The sequence below is a fragment of the Pan paniscus genome, chromosome 1 (genome assembly GCF_029289425.2).
Source record: "Pan paniscus chromosome 1, NHGRI_mPanPan1-v2.0_pri, whole genome shotgun sequence".
Lineage (NCBI taxonomy): Eukaryota > Metazoa > Chordata > Mammalia > Primates > Hominidae > Pan > Pan paniscus.
In genome coordinates this window covers 201,547,297-201,561,917 of record NC_073249.2, presented here as the reverse complement: position 1 = coordinate 201,561,917, position 14,621 = coordinate 201,547,297, and the positions used below count along the sequence as shown (strand labels likewise).

The following is a 14,621-nucleotide window of genomic DNA, read 5'->3' as shown; positions in this document are numbered from 1 at the left end:
AGAGCTGTGTTCAGGACTCAGCCTGGATACTCACACACTGTAAGAATTTTTTTTTTTTTTTTTTTTTGAGACAGAGTGTCAGCTCTTGTCGCCCAGGCTGGAGTGCAGTGGCGCGATCTCAGCTCAGTGCAACCTCTGCCTCCTGATTTCAAGCGATTCTCCTGCCTCAGCCTCCTGAGTAACTGGGATTACAGGCATGTGCCACCACGCCCAGCTAACTTTTGTTATTTTTAGTAAAGATGGGGTTTCCACACGTTGGCCAGGCTGGTCTCGAACTCCTGGCCTCAGGTGATCACCCCATCTCAGCCTCCCAAAGTGCTGGGATTACAGGCGTGAGCCACCGTGCCCAGCCAGTTGTAAGATCTTGATAAGTCATGTCTCCACTCTTAGCGTCTGTCAAAAAAGGGGTTGGACTCCAAGGCTTGAGGTTTCTTCCAGCTTTTGCATTGCGGGGTTCTGTCACCCGCATGTCAAACTATTTGGCTACGCTGAGGACTGCAGATAGGGGGAGGGGAAGTGTGGCCAGTGAAAGTTGTCTCATCCCTGACTCTGAATGAATTTGAGGTATCAGAGAAATGGTGACCTTTACCACCTCCCCGCCACCCTCCCCCACACACATGCATATCATGGATTTGTTTCTCCTCTAGTTCCTCCTGCAATGCTCCTTACTCCATTTTTGTTTTTGTTTTACTCATAAACAGCAAGTCAACATATATACTCAGGTATGTTTTTAAGTTCATGCACTCAAAATCTATCACGTTAATAGGTGAAAAATCTTACCTTCCAGAAAACTTGGTCATCAAAATATTTAGCCTCATGAGGTGCTTTCCATATTTTAAGATTTAGGAGCAAACCTGTTTAAATGCATAATTTAATGTTAAAACATTTGGAGCACAGGATTTTTAATCTCAAGATTAATCGAAATATTGTGTGTCAAAACGACAGTGTCTCAACAGAAATCCTTTTTCTCCCACAATTGAAAGACAAATAAATGGAAGCCCTGTCATTCCTGGACCAGCTTAATTCTGTAGACTATTTTATTTTATTTATTTTGAGACAGAGTCTCACTCTACCGCCCAGGCTGGAGTACAATGGCGTGATCTCGGCTCACTGCAACCTCTGCCTCCCAGGTTCAAGAGATTCTCTTGCCTCAGCCTCCCAAGTAGCTGAGATTATAGGCGCCTGCCACCACATCCAGCTGATTTTTTTTTTTTTTTTTAGTAGAGATGGAGTTTCACCATGTTGGCCAGGCTGGTCTCTAACTCCCGACCTCAGGTGATCCACCCACCTCAGCCTTCCAAAGTGCTAGTGTTACAGGCATGAGCCACCACACCTGGCCGATTCTGTAGACATTTTTTTTTTTCTTGAAAAAAAGAACTGGGAATGGCAGTGTACTGAGCAGTACATGAGAGCCACAGATCTGACGCCCTTCCCCAGACGGAGTAGAAGGGCCCCACGAAAGCTGATCCATGTAAGACATATGGGCTACTATGGAGGGTGACTCCAATTGGGTGCTCCTATAGGTCTGTCTTCTCTGGCTCCAGTCAACTCCTGGGAACCTCAGCTTAAGATTCCACTTGTGTAGTTAGGAAAGTAGCTTATAACTTGCTTAAGTGCCTGTCCTTCCTTTTCCCCATCTTTTTAAGTGTCTTTGATTTTATTTTTTATTTTTGGGACAGGGTCTCATTCTATTATCCAGGCTGGAGTGCAGTGGCACAATCATAGCTCATTGCAGCCTCAAACTCCCGGGCTCAAGCAACCCTCCCACCTCAGCCTCCCAAGTAGCTGGGACCACAGGTGTGTGCTACCATATCCAGCTCATTTTTTGGTATTTTTTGCAGAGACAGGACTTAGCCATGTTGCCCAGGCTGGTCTTGAACGCCTGAGCTCAAGTGATCTGCCCACCTTTGCCTTCTAAATGGCTGCGATTACAGGTGTGAGCCACTGTGCCCAACCACCATTCCCTGTCTACTCTCTGCCCAGATAGCTTGGCCATATGTATTCCTCCAGCTTCCCGAAGCTGGCTGAATTTCACAGGACACATGGAATGAGTGCTTCCTTTCACAGGAAGCAAGGAAATGCTCCTGATAGATTTATCTGTGTATTATTAAGGATGATCAGTTCCAGTGTCGTTAACAAGAATGGGCGAGTGCTTAGTGAGATTCGTATTTCCCTTTCGTGGTGCTGCTTTTAGCTGATATTGGCATGCAGGGTACAACCAGCATGACGCAGTTAGCTTGAATTACTCAGTAATGATCTCTGGCGCCTGCATGAATTTTCCAGATAGCTGAGGCTTACTCATCACTGAGGAATATCTGTCTAAAATATATTTTGTTTTCTGAGACAACATTAAACATATTTAGACTTTTTAAAAAAAATCAGAACCATCACTAGGAACACCCACATATAACGTGCCATATAACGTGGAAAAGGTGTGTAGCTGTGGAGGGTTGTCAGTCTAATCTCTCAGCAGCCCAAGCGTTTTGTGTTCTTGTGTCGTTTTAAGAATTTGTCGGCCGGGCGCAGTGGCTTATGCCTGTAATCCCAGCACTTTGGGAGGCCAAGGTGGGCGGATCACCTGATGTCAGGAGTTTGAGACCAGCATGACCAACATGGAGAAACCCTGTCTCTACTAAAATTACAAAATTAGCCGGGCGTGGTGGTGTATGCCTGTAATCCCAGCTACTCAGGAGGCTGAGGCAGGAGAATCACTTGAACCCAGGAGGCGGAGGTTGCAGTGAGCTGAGATAGCGCCATTGCACTCCAGCCTGGGCAACAAGAGCAAAACTGCATCTAAAAAAAAAAAAAAAAGAATTTCTCTTCCTCTGTTAGGCTCTTTGCTTTCACTTCTAACTTCTGCTGGTGTACTTTACCTCTAGAAACCTAGCCCACCTCTGATCGGCTATTTCTAATCTACCTGGGCTGAGAAACCCAATAACTATGCTTGATAGGATTGTTTCTTAAATAAATACAGGCCCATAGAGGGCTCAATTAACAAGTTAAATGCTTGTCTTCTGGGAGTCCATTTGGTGCAATTTTAGCTGCTTGAGGAACTTTTTCCCCCTTCCATTGTCCAAGTTGTTTTGTTTCCTTTTTTGAGACAGGGTCTTGCTCTGTTGTCCAGGCTGGAGTGCAGTGGCATGATCTCAGCTCACTGCAACTTCTGCCTCCCAAGCTCAACTGATCCTCCCATCTCAGCCTCCAGAGCAGCTGAGACTACAGGTGTACCACCACGCCTGGCTAATTTTTGTATGTTTTGTAGAGATGGGGTCTCACTATGTTGCCCTGGCTTGAACTCCTGGCCTCAAGCTATTTTCCCACCTCAGCTTCCCAAAGTGCTGGGATTACAAGTATGAGCCACCCAAGTTGTTTTTAATCACCGGTTTCCTCATGTCAAAAACAACATGTAAAGAGGAAAACTTGTTGGTCTTAACTCTTAAAGGAACAATATGATTGTCTTTTCCTCTATTCTCTTTTTTGACTCCAGTGAAGCATAAGAAAAGACCTCCTGGAACTTTGCAAGACAGAGGGCAAGTCAGCACCACTTCGAACATAGCAGTGATAACAGTGAATAGTGTGAGTCCCAGGACAGGGTTGCCAAATAAAATGCAGGATACCCAATTCATTTCGAATTTAAAAACAGACACCTTGCATTTTTGCTAAATTCGGCAGCCTTTCCCAGGGTTGGATTGCCAGCTGCCACGAACTGAACGTTAACTTAAGGAATTAACGCTACTTCGCCTCTGCTTCTTCACAAAGACTCTGCAAAAAGCTAAGGCCAGACATTGGTATATTAAAGCAATTCTAGCCAATCTCACACTCAAAAATTACCCAGGTAACTCCAAAAAGTACCTCCATACAGTTTGTTAAAGCTGGAAGGAAGCCAGCTTAGTTACCCTAATCCTTTCATTTTACAGAGAAGCTAACCAAGGCTCAGAGGGAGTAAAGTGACATGCCCAACGTCACACAACTCATAGTGTCTTACGCCATTTGTCTCTTATTTGGCATTCACCTCCTGCTTAGGGACACATATATGGGTGTCTAACCAATAAAAGATGTTTGCTTGTAGAATAAAGGTGAACAGTTCTGGATGGAATGTATATTTTCTTTCTTTTTTTTTTTTTTTGAGACAGTCTCACTCTGTCACCTAGGCTGGAGGGCAGTGGGGCAACCTCGACTTACTATAACCTCCACCTCCTGGGGTCAAGCCATTCCCCTCCTTCAGCCTCCCTAGTAGCTGGGACTATAGGCACACGCCACCACGCCTGGCTAATTTTTGTATTTCTGGTAGAGACAGGGTTTTGCCATGTTGGTCAGGCTGGTCTCGAACTCCTGACCTCAAGTGATCTACCTGTCTCAGCCTCCCAAAGTGCTGGGATTACAGGCGTGAGCCACTGCACCTGGCCTGAATGTGTATTTTCTTTTTTTCTTTTTTTTTAGACAGAGTCTCGGCTCACTGCAACCTCTGCCTCACGGGTTCAAGCAATTCTACTGCCTCAGCCTCCCAAGTAGCTGGGATCCAACACCACGCCTGGCTTATTTTTTAATTTTTAGTAGAGATGGGGTTTCCCCATGTTGGCCATGCAGGTCTTGAATCCTGATCTCAGATGATCTGCCCACTTCGGTCTCCCAAACTGCTGCAATTACAGGTATGAGCCACTGCACCTAGCCACATATTTTCACCTGGCATATAAGTAAAACTGGCTAATTAGCAACTCCCCTAGATTTTCTGCTGCTCTATTTTATTGCAAGAACAGAAACATACTTTTCCCCTTTGTTGAAAGATCTCCAGTGGCTTCCCATCTTTTATAAGGGCCTGCTCCTCGCTACCATTCTGCCCTCAACCCCCGCCGCTCCTTCTCACTCCATTCACACCAACCACACTGGTCTCCTTACCGTTCCCTCAACACACAAAGCATGCTCCTGTCTCAGGGCCTTTGCACTTGCTATCCTATTTTCATGGAATGTTCTTCCCATAACTAAATGCATCGCATATCTCCCTCCTCTTCACTGGGGCCTCTGCTTAAAAGCTAACTACTCAGATAAGCCTTCCCTGACCACCCCCCTAAAAGAACACCCCATCCCACATTGACTCTGTGTTTCTCTAGTTTGCTCTGTCTTCACAGCCACTTCTTCCCATCTGACGTAGTAGACACTTATTTGTCTATTTATTGCTAATACCTTCCCCCACTAGAAGGTTAATTCCATGAGGTCAGGGAATTTGTTTTGCTCACTGCTGTGTCCCCAGTGCCTGGCTCATAGTGGATATTGAATAAATATCTGTTGAATAAAATAGTATTATGGATGTCCTCAGAAATAAAAGGTAGGCTTTTGGGTGTAAGGATTTTCTCGGGCTTCTGTGCAAAACTGAGTGTGATCACCAGCCCTGGGTTCAAAAGTCTGCAACGTTGCCACTCACCCTACTTATAACCTCAGGGATGTCCCTTCCCTGCCCTGGCCTCACAGTCCACATTAGCAGCAGGTGACCTCTAAGAACCTTTCCAATTCTGAAATTATGTGATCCTCAGGGAAGGAGATGGGGCACACAGACATCCAGCCACATGGCAGGGTGTGCTCTGGACGTGGGTGCTGTGTCCTGGCAATGGTGGAAGAAAGGTGGCCTCACACTGACCTGTCAGGAGACCAGACGTGAGAGCTATCGCGATGGCCAAGCTGAATTCCCCAATGCGGAGGAGGACCTGGAAGCCAATCCTAGAAATGACAAAGCAGAGGTGGTCACTTGGGCATCAGGCAGCAGAGGTCATCAGGGACATAAAGGACTGTCAGTGTCAGTAGTGCCATTGCCAGGAAGGGCCATGAGGAAAACAAGGGTCCTCTTCCTGGCTGGTACATTCCCCTGGCATTTTCCCAAAAAGCCATGCAGACATGTGGGAGGGAGGGAGGCGAAGGAGATTCCAAGATTGTCTGTGGCTTATTTCAGTTCCCAGCACCTCATGGATAATGAACCAGACCAGGAGTCAGAAAACCCAAGCTCAAGTCCCAGCTCTGTCACTTACTAGCTGCAAGACCCTGGGCAAGTCCCTCAACCTCTCAGAGCCTCCAGTTTTCTCTCTCTCTCTCTCTCTTTTTTTTTTTTTTTTCTGTTTTTGTTTGTGAGATGGAGTCTCACTCTGTCGTCCAGACTGGAGTGTAGTAGTCGGCTCACTGCAACCTCTGCCCCTCAGGTTCAAGCGATTCTTGTGCCTCAAGTAGCTGGGACTACAGGCATGCGCCACCATACCTGGATAATTTTTGTATTATTAATAGAGACGGGGTTTCACCATGTTGACCAGGCTGATCTCGAACTCCTGACCTCAAGTGATCTGCCCGTCTTGGCCTCCCAAAGTGCTGGGATTACAGACATGAGCCACCACATCTGGCCAGCCCCAGTTTTCTCGTTAGGCAATTAAAGATGAAGGTTCTATTTCTCTTGGGGCAAGGTGGGTGGGGTAGAGCTTGGCTTTCAGACCCATCTCCCCTGCCCATCCCTACCCCTTGAACATACTTCCAGGACCTCTCTCCTTCAAGGCAACCCCAGGGGTTCAATTCAAACATTAAGCTATTACGGGGGCCCTTGGATGCTGAATGTGATTGTCCCAGGGTTCAGCCTGCACCTGGGCACTGCCAACCCCTTCACTGCAGCCCCACGGATAGTTGTACACAGCAAGCCAGTTTTTTAAGCCTTTCCTGTTTCTTGTCTCAACAGGTGGGCAGCTCATGTTCTCATTTTTAAGACAAAGGAAAGCTCCAAGCCTGCAGCCTCATGGGGTGGACCCCACCTTGTATGTCATTTGGTTATCTTCCCTGTCTTTACTGATTGTTCATTATAAAGTGGGAGAAATAATGACAGTCCCTACCTCATAAGATCATGGGAGAGTGGAGAGAATTAAAAAGAATTACCTGCAGACTAGAAAAATAAATTAAGGCCGGGCGTGGTGTCTCACGCCTCTAATCCCAGCACTTTGGGAGGCCGAGGCGGGCAGATCATGAGGTCAGGAGATGGAGACCATCCTGGCTAACACAGTGAAACCCCTTCTCTACTAAAAATACAAAAAATTAGCCAGGAGTGGTGGCAGGCGCCTGTAGTCCCAGCTACTCAGGAGGCTGAGGCAGGAGAACAGCGTGAACCCGGGAGGTGGAGTTTGCAGTGAGCTGAGATCACGCCACTGCACCCCAGCCTGGGCAACAGAGCAAGACTCCATCTCAAAAAAAAAAAAGAAAGAAAGAAAAGAAAAATAAATTAAAAAGATAAAAAGAGTTGCCACCCTGCTGCTCATGTAGGGAGTGCAGATGTCAACAACCACCTGCCCAACCATTCAGGCAGCCATCCCCCCTTCCGTGTGGCAAGCTCCAGGCCCTCATCTTTGCCATCTTTGTATATCTTCAATAGTTTGCTTCCTCCCCAGCTCCAAACACAGTTCAGGTTATCAAAACCTCAGGGAAATGTTTGCTGAATGACTGAAAAATGCAGTCAATTACTCAATTCATTGATCTAATAATAAGTGATTTTTAGAAAAAAATTCAGGGGGACATATGCATGACCTTGCAAAAAAATTTTTTTTTGAGATGGAGTCTTGCTGTGTTGCCAGGCTGAAATGCAGTGGCGCGATCTCAGCCTCCCAAGTAGCTGAGACTACAGGCAAGAGCCACAACACCCAGCTAATTTTTTGTATTTTTAGTAGGCACAGGGCTTCACCATGTTGGCCAGGATGATCTCGATCTCTTGACCTTGTGATCAGCCAGCCTCAGCCTCCCAAAGTGCTGGGATTACAGGTGTGAGCCACCGCGCTGGCTGCAAAAATTCTTAAACAGGACATAAAAGAACTAAACATAAAGGGAACAATGATAAATTGGGCTATATTAAAATTAAGAACCTCTCTTGTTCAAAAGACACCATTAAGAAAGTAAAAGGTGGGCTGGGCATGGTGGCTCACACCTGTAATCCTGGCACTTTGGGAGGCCAAGGTGGGCCAAAGTTCAGGCCAGGAGTCCGAGATCAGCCTGTCCAACATGGCAAAACCCTGTCTCTACCAAAAATTATTTTGTCTATACAAAAGTTAGCTGGGCATGGTGGCATGTGCCTGTAATCTAAGCTACTCAGGAGGCTGAAGTATGAGAATTGCTTGAACCTGGGAGGCAGAGGTTGTAGTGAGCTGAGATAGCGCCACTGCATTCCAGCCTGGGTGACAGAAGGAGACTGTTTCAAAAAGAAAGAAAGAAGGAAAAAGGTAACGCACAAAGTGGGATTCATATCCAGGATACGTAAGGAATTCCTACAAATCAGTAAGAAAAAGACAGAACACCACAATAGAAAATGGGCAAACTAACTTAAATAGACATTTCACAAGAAAAGATATTCAACTGTCCAAAAAGCATATTAAAATGCTCCATTTAGTTAGTCATTGGAGATATCAAAATTTAAACAATAGGTTTGATTGCTAAATGACTAATCAAACAGAAGGAAAACACCAAGTGTTGGCAAAATGTGGAGTAAAAGGAGCTTCTATACACTACTGGTGATTAGATTGGTGCAAACTACTAGAGAAAATTGTTTAGCAGTAGCCACTAAAGCTGACTGTGTGAATACTGTATAATTCAACAATTTCACTTCTAGGCATATAATCAACAGAAGTGCATTCATGTGCTCCAAAAATAAAAGTGCTAGAATGTTCATAGGAGCAATACTAGAATATTCATAATAGCTCCAAACTGGAAACTACCCGAATCCTCCTCAATAATGGATAAATAAATTCTGCTGCATTCACACAATGGAACACTTGTTCCAACTATCTTTTCTTAGATTCTCTATTTGCCTATCTGGCATTCATTTATGACAGGGCCACACTAATGGCCAAAGTTGTTTATCTCGTTTTCTTGCAAGTCAGCTTTCTCAGGCATGGGAAACTCATAAACCCCTCAGCTACAAATTCTAACATATGTGTTTTCACTTCCTGCCCATTAGTGGATGCTCTCACCCAGTTACTCTCCCACCACTCTTTTTCATAAAGGCATAGTCCCAGTTCCCCCTCTCTTTCTGCTGCCTGGTCCCTGGATGATAGTTTTGTGTGGCCCTGCATGACGTGTTCTGCCTCTTGTTTACAGGGGAACTGTGAACAACAAAACTTTCCCTCCAATAATACTGGGAGAAAATGCCACTCAGTCACCTTTATAAATTAAGACCCAAGCATGACAGAACACTATATCCCAGTGGAAAAAGCGTACAGCAATGCTTAACAACCTGGATGAATCTCACAACTACAATGTTGAGTAAAAGAAGCATACAAAAGCACAGACTGCATGATTCCATGTATATTATCTCAGTTCATTTTCTATTGCTATAACAGAATACCACAGAATGGGTAATTTATAAAATAAGTATATATAGCTCATGGTTCTGGAGGCTGGGAAGTCTAAGAGCATGCTGCTGGCATCTGTTGAGGACCTTCTTGCTGTGCCATAACATGGCAGAGGGTATCACATGGCAAGAGGGCAAGAGCATGTCATCTCAGTTCTCTCTTCCTCTTGTAAGCCACAGTCTCATCATAGGGGCCCCACCCTGATGACTTTATCTAATCCTAGTTACCTCCCAAAGGCTTCACCTCCAATTTCATCAACATATGAATTTGGAGATTAAGTTTCCAACACATGAAATTTGAGGGATGCATTCAAACCATAGCATTCTGCCCCAGCCCCCAAAATGCATGTCCTTCTTACATGCAAAGTTCATCCCAATAGCACCAAAGTTTTTTTTTTTTTTTTTTTTTTTTTTTTTTTTTTTTTTTAGAGATGCGATTTTGCTCTATCATCCAGGCTGGAATGCAGTGGCATGATCATAGCTCACTGCAGCCTCAAACTCCTGGGCCCAAGTAATCCTCCTGTCTCAGTCTCCTGAGTAGCTAGGACTACAGATGTGTGCCACCATATCCAGCTACGTTTATTTAATTTTATTTGTAGAGACAGAGTCTCACTCTGTTGCCCTGGCTGGAATGCAGTGGCATGACCATAGCTCACTGCAGCCTCAAACTCCTGGGCTCAAGTGATCCTCTCACCTCAGCCTCCTGAGTACCTAGAATTACAGGCACATGCCACAATACCTGGCTAATTTTTTTATTTTTATTTTTTGTAGAGACAGGTCTCACTATGTTGCCCAGGCTGGTCTTGAACTCCTGGGCTCAAGCAATCCTCCCACCTCGGCCTCCCAAATCACTGGGATTACAGGCATGAAACACCACACTTAGACAACCCCCAAAGTCTTAACTTGTTCCAGCACCAACTCAAAAGTCCAAAGTCCATGGTCTCATCTAAATCAGATGTGGGTGAGACTTAAGGTACAATTCATTCTATGGGAGATTCCCTCTGGCTGTAAGCCTGTAAAGTCAAAACAAGTTATTGACTTCCAAAATACAACAGTGGAACAGGCATAGGACAGACATTCCCATTCTAAAAGGAAAAAGAGGCAAGAGGAAAAGGGTAACTGGTTCCAAGAAAGTACAAAACCCAACATAGAAAACAACATTAAACCTTAAACCTTCAGAATGATCTTTTACTCTGTGTGCCACCTCCTGGACACACTATGGAATTTGGACCCCTGAAGCTTCCGGGAGCTCTGCCCCTGTGGTTTTGCTGGGTTCTGCCCAAGTTGCAGTTCTCAGAGGTTGGAGTCTCAAGCCTGCAGTTCTCCCAAGCTGGCATTGCACTATGATAGCTCTACCGTTCTGGGGTCTTGACAGTGGCCCCACCCTTGTAGCTCCACTAGACCCTGCTCTACTAGGGGCTCTCTGGGGTGGCCGTTCACAGCACCCTTTGAAATGTAGGTGGAAGAAGGCATGCCCCCTCAGCTTTTGCATTCTGCACACCTGCAAAATTAGTACCATGTGTATGCTGCCAAGGTTTATGACTTTTACCTTCCACATCACAACTGTGGCCACTTGAGCCACAGCTGGGATGGCTGAGGAATGCTGCACCAGAAATGTGGGGAGCCGAGACCCAAGGCAGCCCTGGGCAGCAGCTGGTCATTCCAAACCATTCTGCCCTCTTAGAGCTCTGGGCCAGTAATGGGAGGGGCAGTCTTGAAGATCTCTGAAATGGCTTTGGAGTTTTTCTCCCTTGTCCTGATGAACAGCCTCTGGCTTTGTTCTATGTGTACTAATTTTCTTTCTTCCTTTTTTTTTTTCTTTTTGAGACGGAGTTTTGCTCTGTTGCCCAGGCTGGAGTGCAGTGGCGCGATCTTGGCTCACTGCAAGCTCTGCCTCCCGGGTTCATGCCATTCTCCTGCCTCAGCCTCCCAAGTAGCTGGGACTACAGGCACCTGCCACCACGCCTGGCTAATTTATGTGTACTAGTTTTCTTATCAATCGGTAGTTGTGTCACACTCTCAGTTTTCTCGGCTGAAAATGTTCTTTCATTCTCTACAACATGGCTGACCTACAGATTTTCTGCCTTCCATAAATGACTCTGGCACAGAAAAAGTTCAGCTAAGATCTTTGCTTCTTTATAAAAAGGATGACCTTTGCTCCAGTTTCCAACACCTGGTTCTTCAGTTCTATCTGAGACCTCATCAGAATGGCCTTTACCAGCCATATTTCTATCAGCACTCTGATCTCAACGACTTAAGTAACCATTAAGAAGTTCCAGACTTTCCCTAGTTCTGGGGTCTTCTTTTAAGCCCTCACCAGAACTGCAGAACTGTCTTTAATGCTCCATTCTTTTTCTTTCTTTTTTTTTTTTTTTTTTTTTTGAGATGGAGTTTTGCTCTTGTCGCCCAAGCTGGAGTGCAATAGCACGATCTCACTTCACTGCAACCTCTGCCTCCTGGGTTCAAGTGATTCTCCTGCTTCAGCCTCCTGAGTAGCTGAGATTACAGGTGTGCGCCACCACGCCCAGCTAATTTTTTGTATTTTTGGTAGAAACAGCGTTTCACCATGTTAGCCAGGCTGGTCTCCAACTCCTGACCTCAGGTGATCCACCTGCTTTGGCCTCCCAAAGTGCTGGGATTATAATCCTGAGCCACCGTACCTGGCATAATGCTCCATTCTTGACAATACAGGCTTTTTCTAGCCTGCTCCTCAAAACTCTTCCAACCTATTCCCATCACCCAGTTCCAAAGCCACTTCCACATTTTCAGGAATCTGTTACAGTAAAAACTCTACTTCTTGCATTAATTTTCTTTCTTTGTCCATATTCTGTTGCTATGACAAAATATCAAACTGGGTGATTATAAAGAAAATAAATTTATTTAGCTCACAGTTCTAGAGGCTGGGAAGTCCAAAAGCATGGTGCCACCATCTGGTGAGGGCCTTCTTGCTGCATCATAACATGGAGAAGTCATCACACAGTGAGAGGGCAAGAGCATGCCAGCTCAGATTTCTCTTTCTTTTCTTATAAGTCACCAGTGCCCTCATACCTCACCCCATGACCTTATCTAATCCTAATTACTTCCCAAAGGCCCTTCCTCCAAAAACCATCAACATATGAATTGACGGATTATGTTTCCAGCACATGAAATTTGGGGGACACATTCAAACCATCACATATATAATGTACAAAAACAGACAAAACTGACTGATGCTGTTAGAAGTCAGGTTAGCGGTTATCCTGGAATGAGACAAGAAGAGGTTCTGGGTGTTGGTTATGTGGGGATATCAGAAGATTCATCAAATGGTACTTGTAAGATATTTGCACTTTTCTGGATATAGCTTATACTATATAAGTTGGGTTTTTGTTTTTGTTTTTTTTAAGTAATAAGTGGCAGAATAGAGGATAAACCCAAACCTGCTGACTGCCACCCCACAACTCATTCTATATGATGCTGTCTGGAAAAAGAAATGAATGAAGCAGAAATCCATCACCATGATAACAGTCTCCCTGCACAGGGTCTCCCCTGGCCAGACCCTCAGCTCAACACATGTCCTCACAGCAGCCCTGTGAGTGAGCTATTAGTGTCCCTATTTCACAGAGGGCAAGTTCAGGTTAGGGAACTGAACCAAGAATTCCAATATTTTGTGGCTTGGACTGGGTGGCTCTTGGGATTCAAACTAGGCAGGCCTGTCCACAAAGCTTGGCCAGATGCTTCCCAGATTTCAGCATTTGAGGACAACATTCATGAATTTAGCCATACTGGCATTCCAGAGATGCTATTAAAAATTTTTTTCTCCAAATAGACTTATTTTTACATTTAAATAATTGAATTTAAAAGAAAACTGAGTTACTAGCTTGAAATAGAAGGGAAATGGGAGGTAGCTGTAAAAAGAGATACAATGAAAACAAAATGTTGCTAAAATCTCTCCCACATATGGCAGTCTGAGGTTTTCTCTGCTATTCAAAAGAGTGGTTAACAAGAGCTAGAAGGGTGCAGAGATTCTCAGCCCAAGTGGGGACTTTCTTTTCTCCCTGACGTAATCAAAGGACTGAGAATTGAAAAAGAGTATCTGCAACTGCATGATTCAATGCCATTTCAGTGTGCCTTCCCATCACTTAAAAATCCCACAGTTTGTGGGAAATGCTCCATCCTGGCTTTGATCACAGCATCTGACTCAATCACATATGCTCATCTGAATAGGAAATTGGGAAATACTGTTTGTGGAATTAATGCAAAGTCAACTGACTTGCCCAATGCCACCAAGTAGCTAATCCACAGTTCCCATTAAGTGTTGTGACTTTGCGCTTAATCCTCTCTCCATCTTTCCATTACATAGAGATGTCCTCATACGGATGCAGCATCAGTCATCATAAACTACGGGGCTATGTTCTATTGCTAAATCTGCACAGCAACCCTGTGACATAGGACTTATTTTCCCATTTTACAGATAGAAAACTGAGATTTAGGGAGTTTGAGTACCAGGACTAAGGCTGCATGACTGGCTTCACCACTGGTGAAGCCCACGCCTTTTACTCTCAGCAAACCAAAGGCTTCCGGAAGAGAGATCATCACTGTCAATATGCCCTTCCCTTTGCCTGGGTCCTGCAAAGGCAAGAGGATAACTGCTTCTTGGTCCTCAACTCACTCACCCTGATGAGAGTTGACTTGCAGGGATGTGCTGGAGCCAGTTCCCATAGGCTCAGTTGGCTGATTGTTCTCATCTCTTCCCAAGTCCATGTGTAGTGATGTCTCCTTGACAGCTTGAACTCAGTCATGCGGGAAGCGTTTGTACCATAGAAATTGCAAGTGCTGCCAATCAAGGCTTTATTTTCTTGGAAAGCCAGTTGTTAAGTTAATCCTTTACCAGAAACCACTGATTGGCTTTTTCTTTTTTGGCTATAGGTCAGTGGTTCTAAAACTTGAGCTTGCAAGAGAATACTTGTGGGGCTTATTCAAACATGGACTGATAGGTCCCACCCCCAGATTTCTAACTGGGTAGGTCTGGGGTGGGGCCGTAGGTAGGGCTTGCATTTCTAACAAGTTTCCAGGTGATGCAGGTGCTGTGGAGAACCAATGCTTCCAGAGAACCACAGAATCACAGAATTGGGAATCTAGGCAGCCCACAAGCAGAATTTAGCCACACAGTGTTACTAACAATCTTGAATTTTCTGCCAGTACTTGGGAGAGCACATGCAAAACTCTAGATTTTGAGCTCTTCAGAAGTCATTGGATCAGGCAACACTGAGCCTGGGTCCCTGCACTG

At 45.0% G+C, this 14,621-nt stretch overlaps 2 protein-coding genes across 8 annotated transcripts in view; one reads left to right on the top strand and one right to left on the bottom strand.

Annotated features, from left to right (window-relative positions):
• Positions 1-14,621, bottom strand: part of LOC117979948 (blood group Rh(CE) polypeptide) — a 128,174-nt gene that overhangs the window by 6,735 nt on the left and 106,818 nt on the right. Inside the window, exon 7 of one of the 2 annotated variants that reach the window (XM_057300632.2) lies at positions 5,633-5,712. The exons of the other annotated variant lie outside the window; for it this stretch is intronic. Within the exon in view, the coding sequence (XP_057156615.2) occupies positions 5,633-5,712 (80 nt within the window). The remainder of the gene's footprint in view (positions 1-5,632; positions 5,713-14,621) is intronic. 2 annotated transcript variants of the gene reach the window in all.
• Positions 1-14,621, top strand: part of LOC117979961 (succinate dehydrogenase [ubiquinone] cytochrome b small subunit, mitochondrial-like) — a 44,525-nt gene that overhangs the window by 15,820 nt on the left and 14,084 nt on the right. For 4 of the 6 annotated variants that reach the window (XR_010109047.1, XR_010109045.1, XR_010109046.1 and 1 more), the window contains one exon: positions 4,441-4,649. The exons of the other annotated variants lie outside the window; for them this stretch is intronic. The gene's annotated coding sequence lies outside the window, so the exon portion shown is untranslated. The remainder of the gene's footprint in view (positions 1-4,440; positions 4,650-14,621) is intronic. 6 annotated transcript variants of the gene reach the window in all.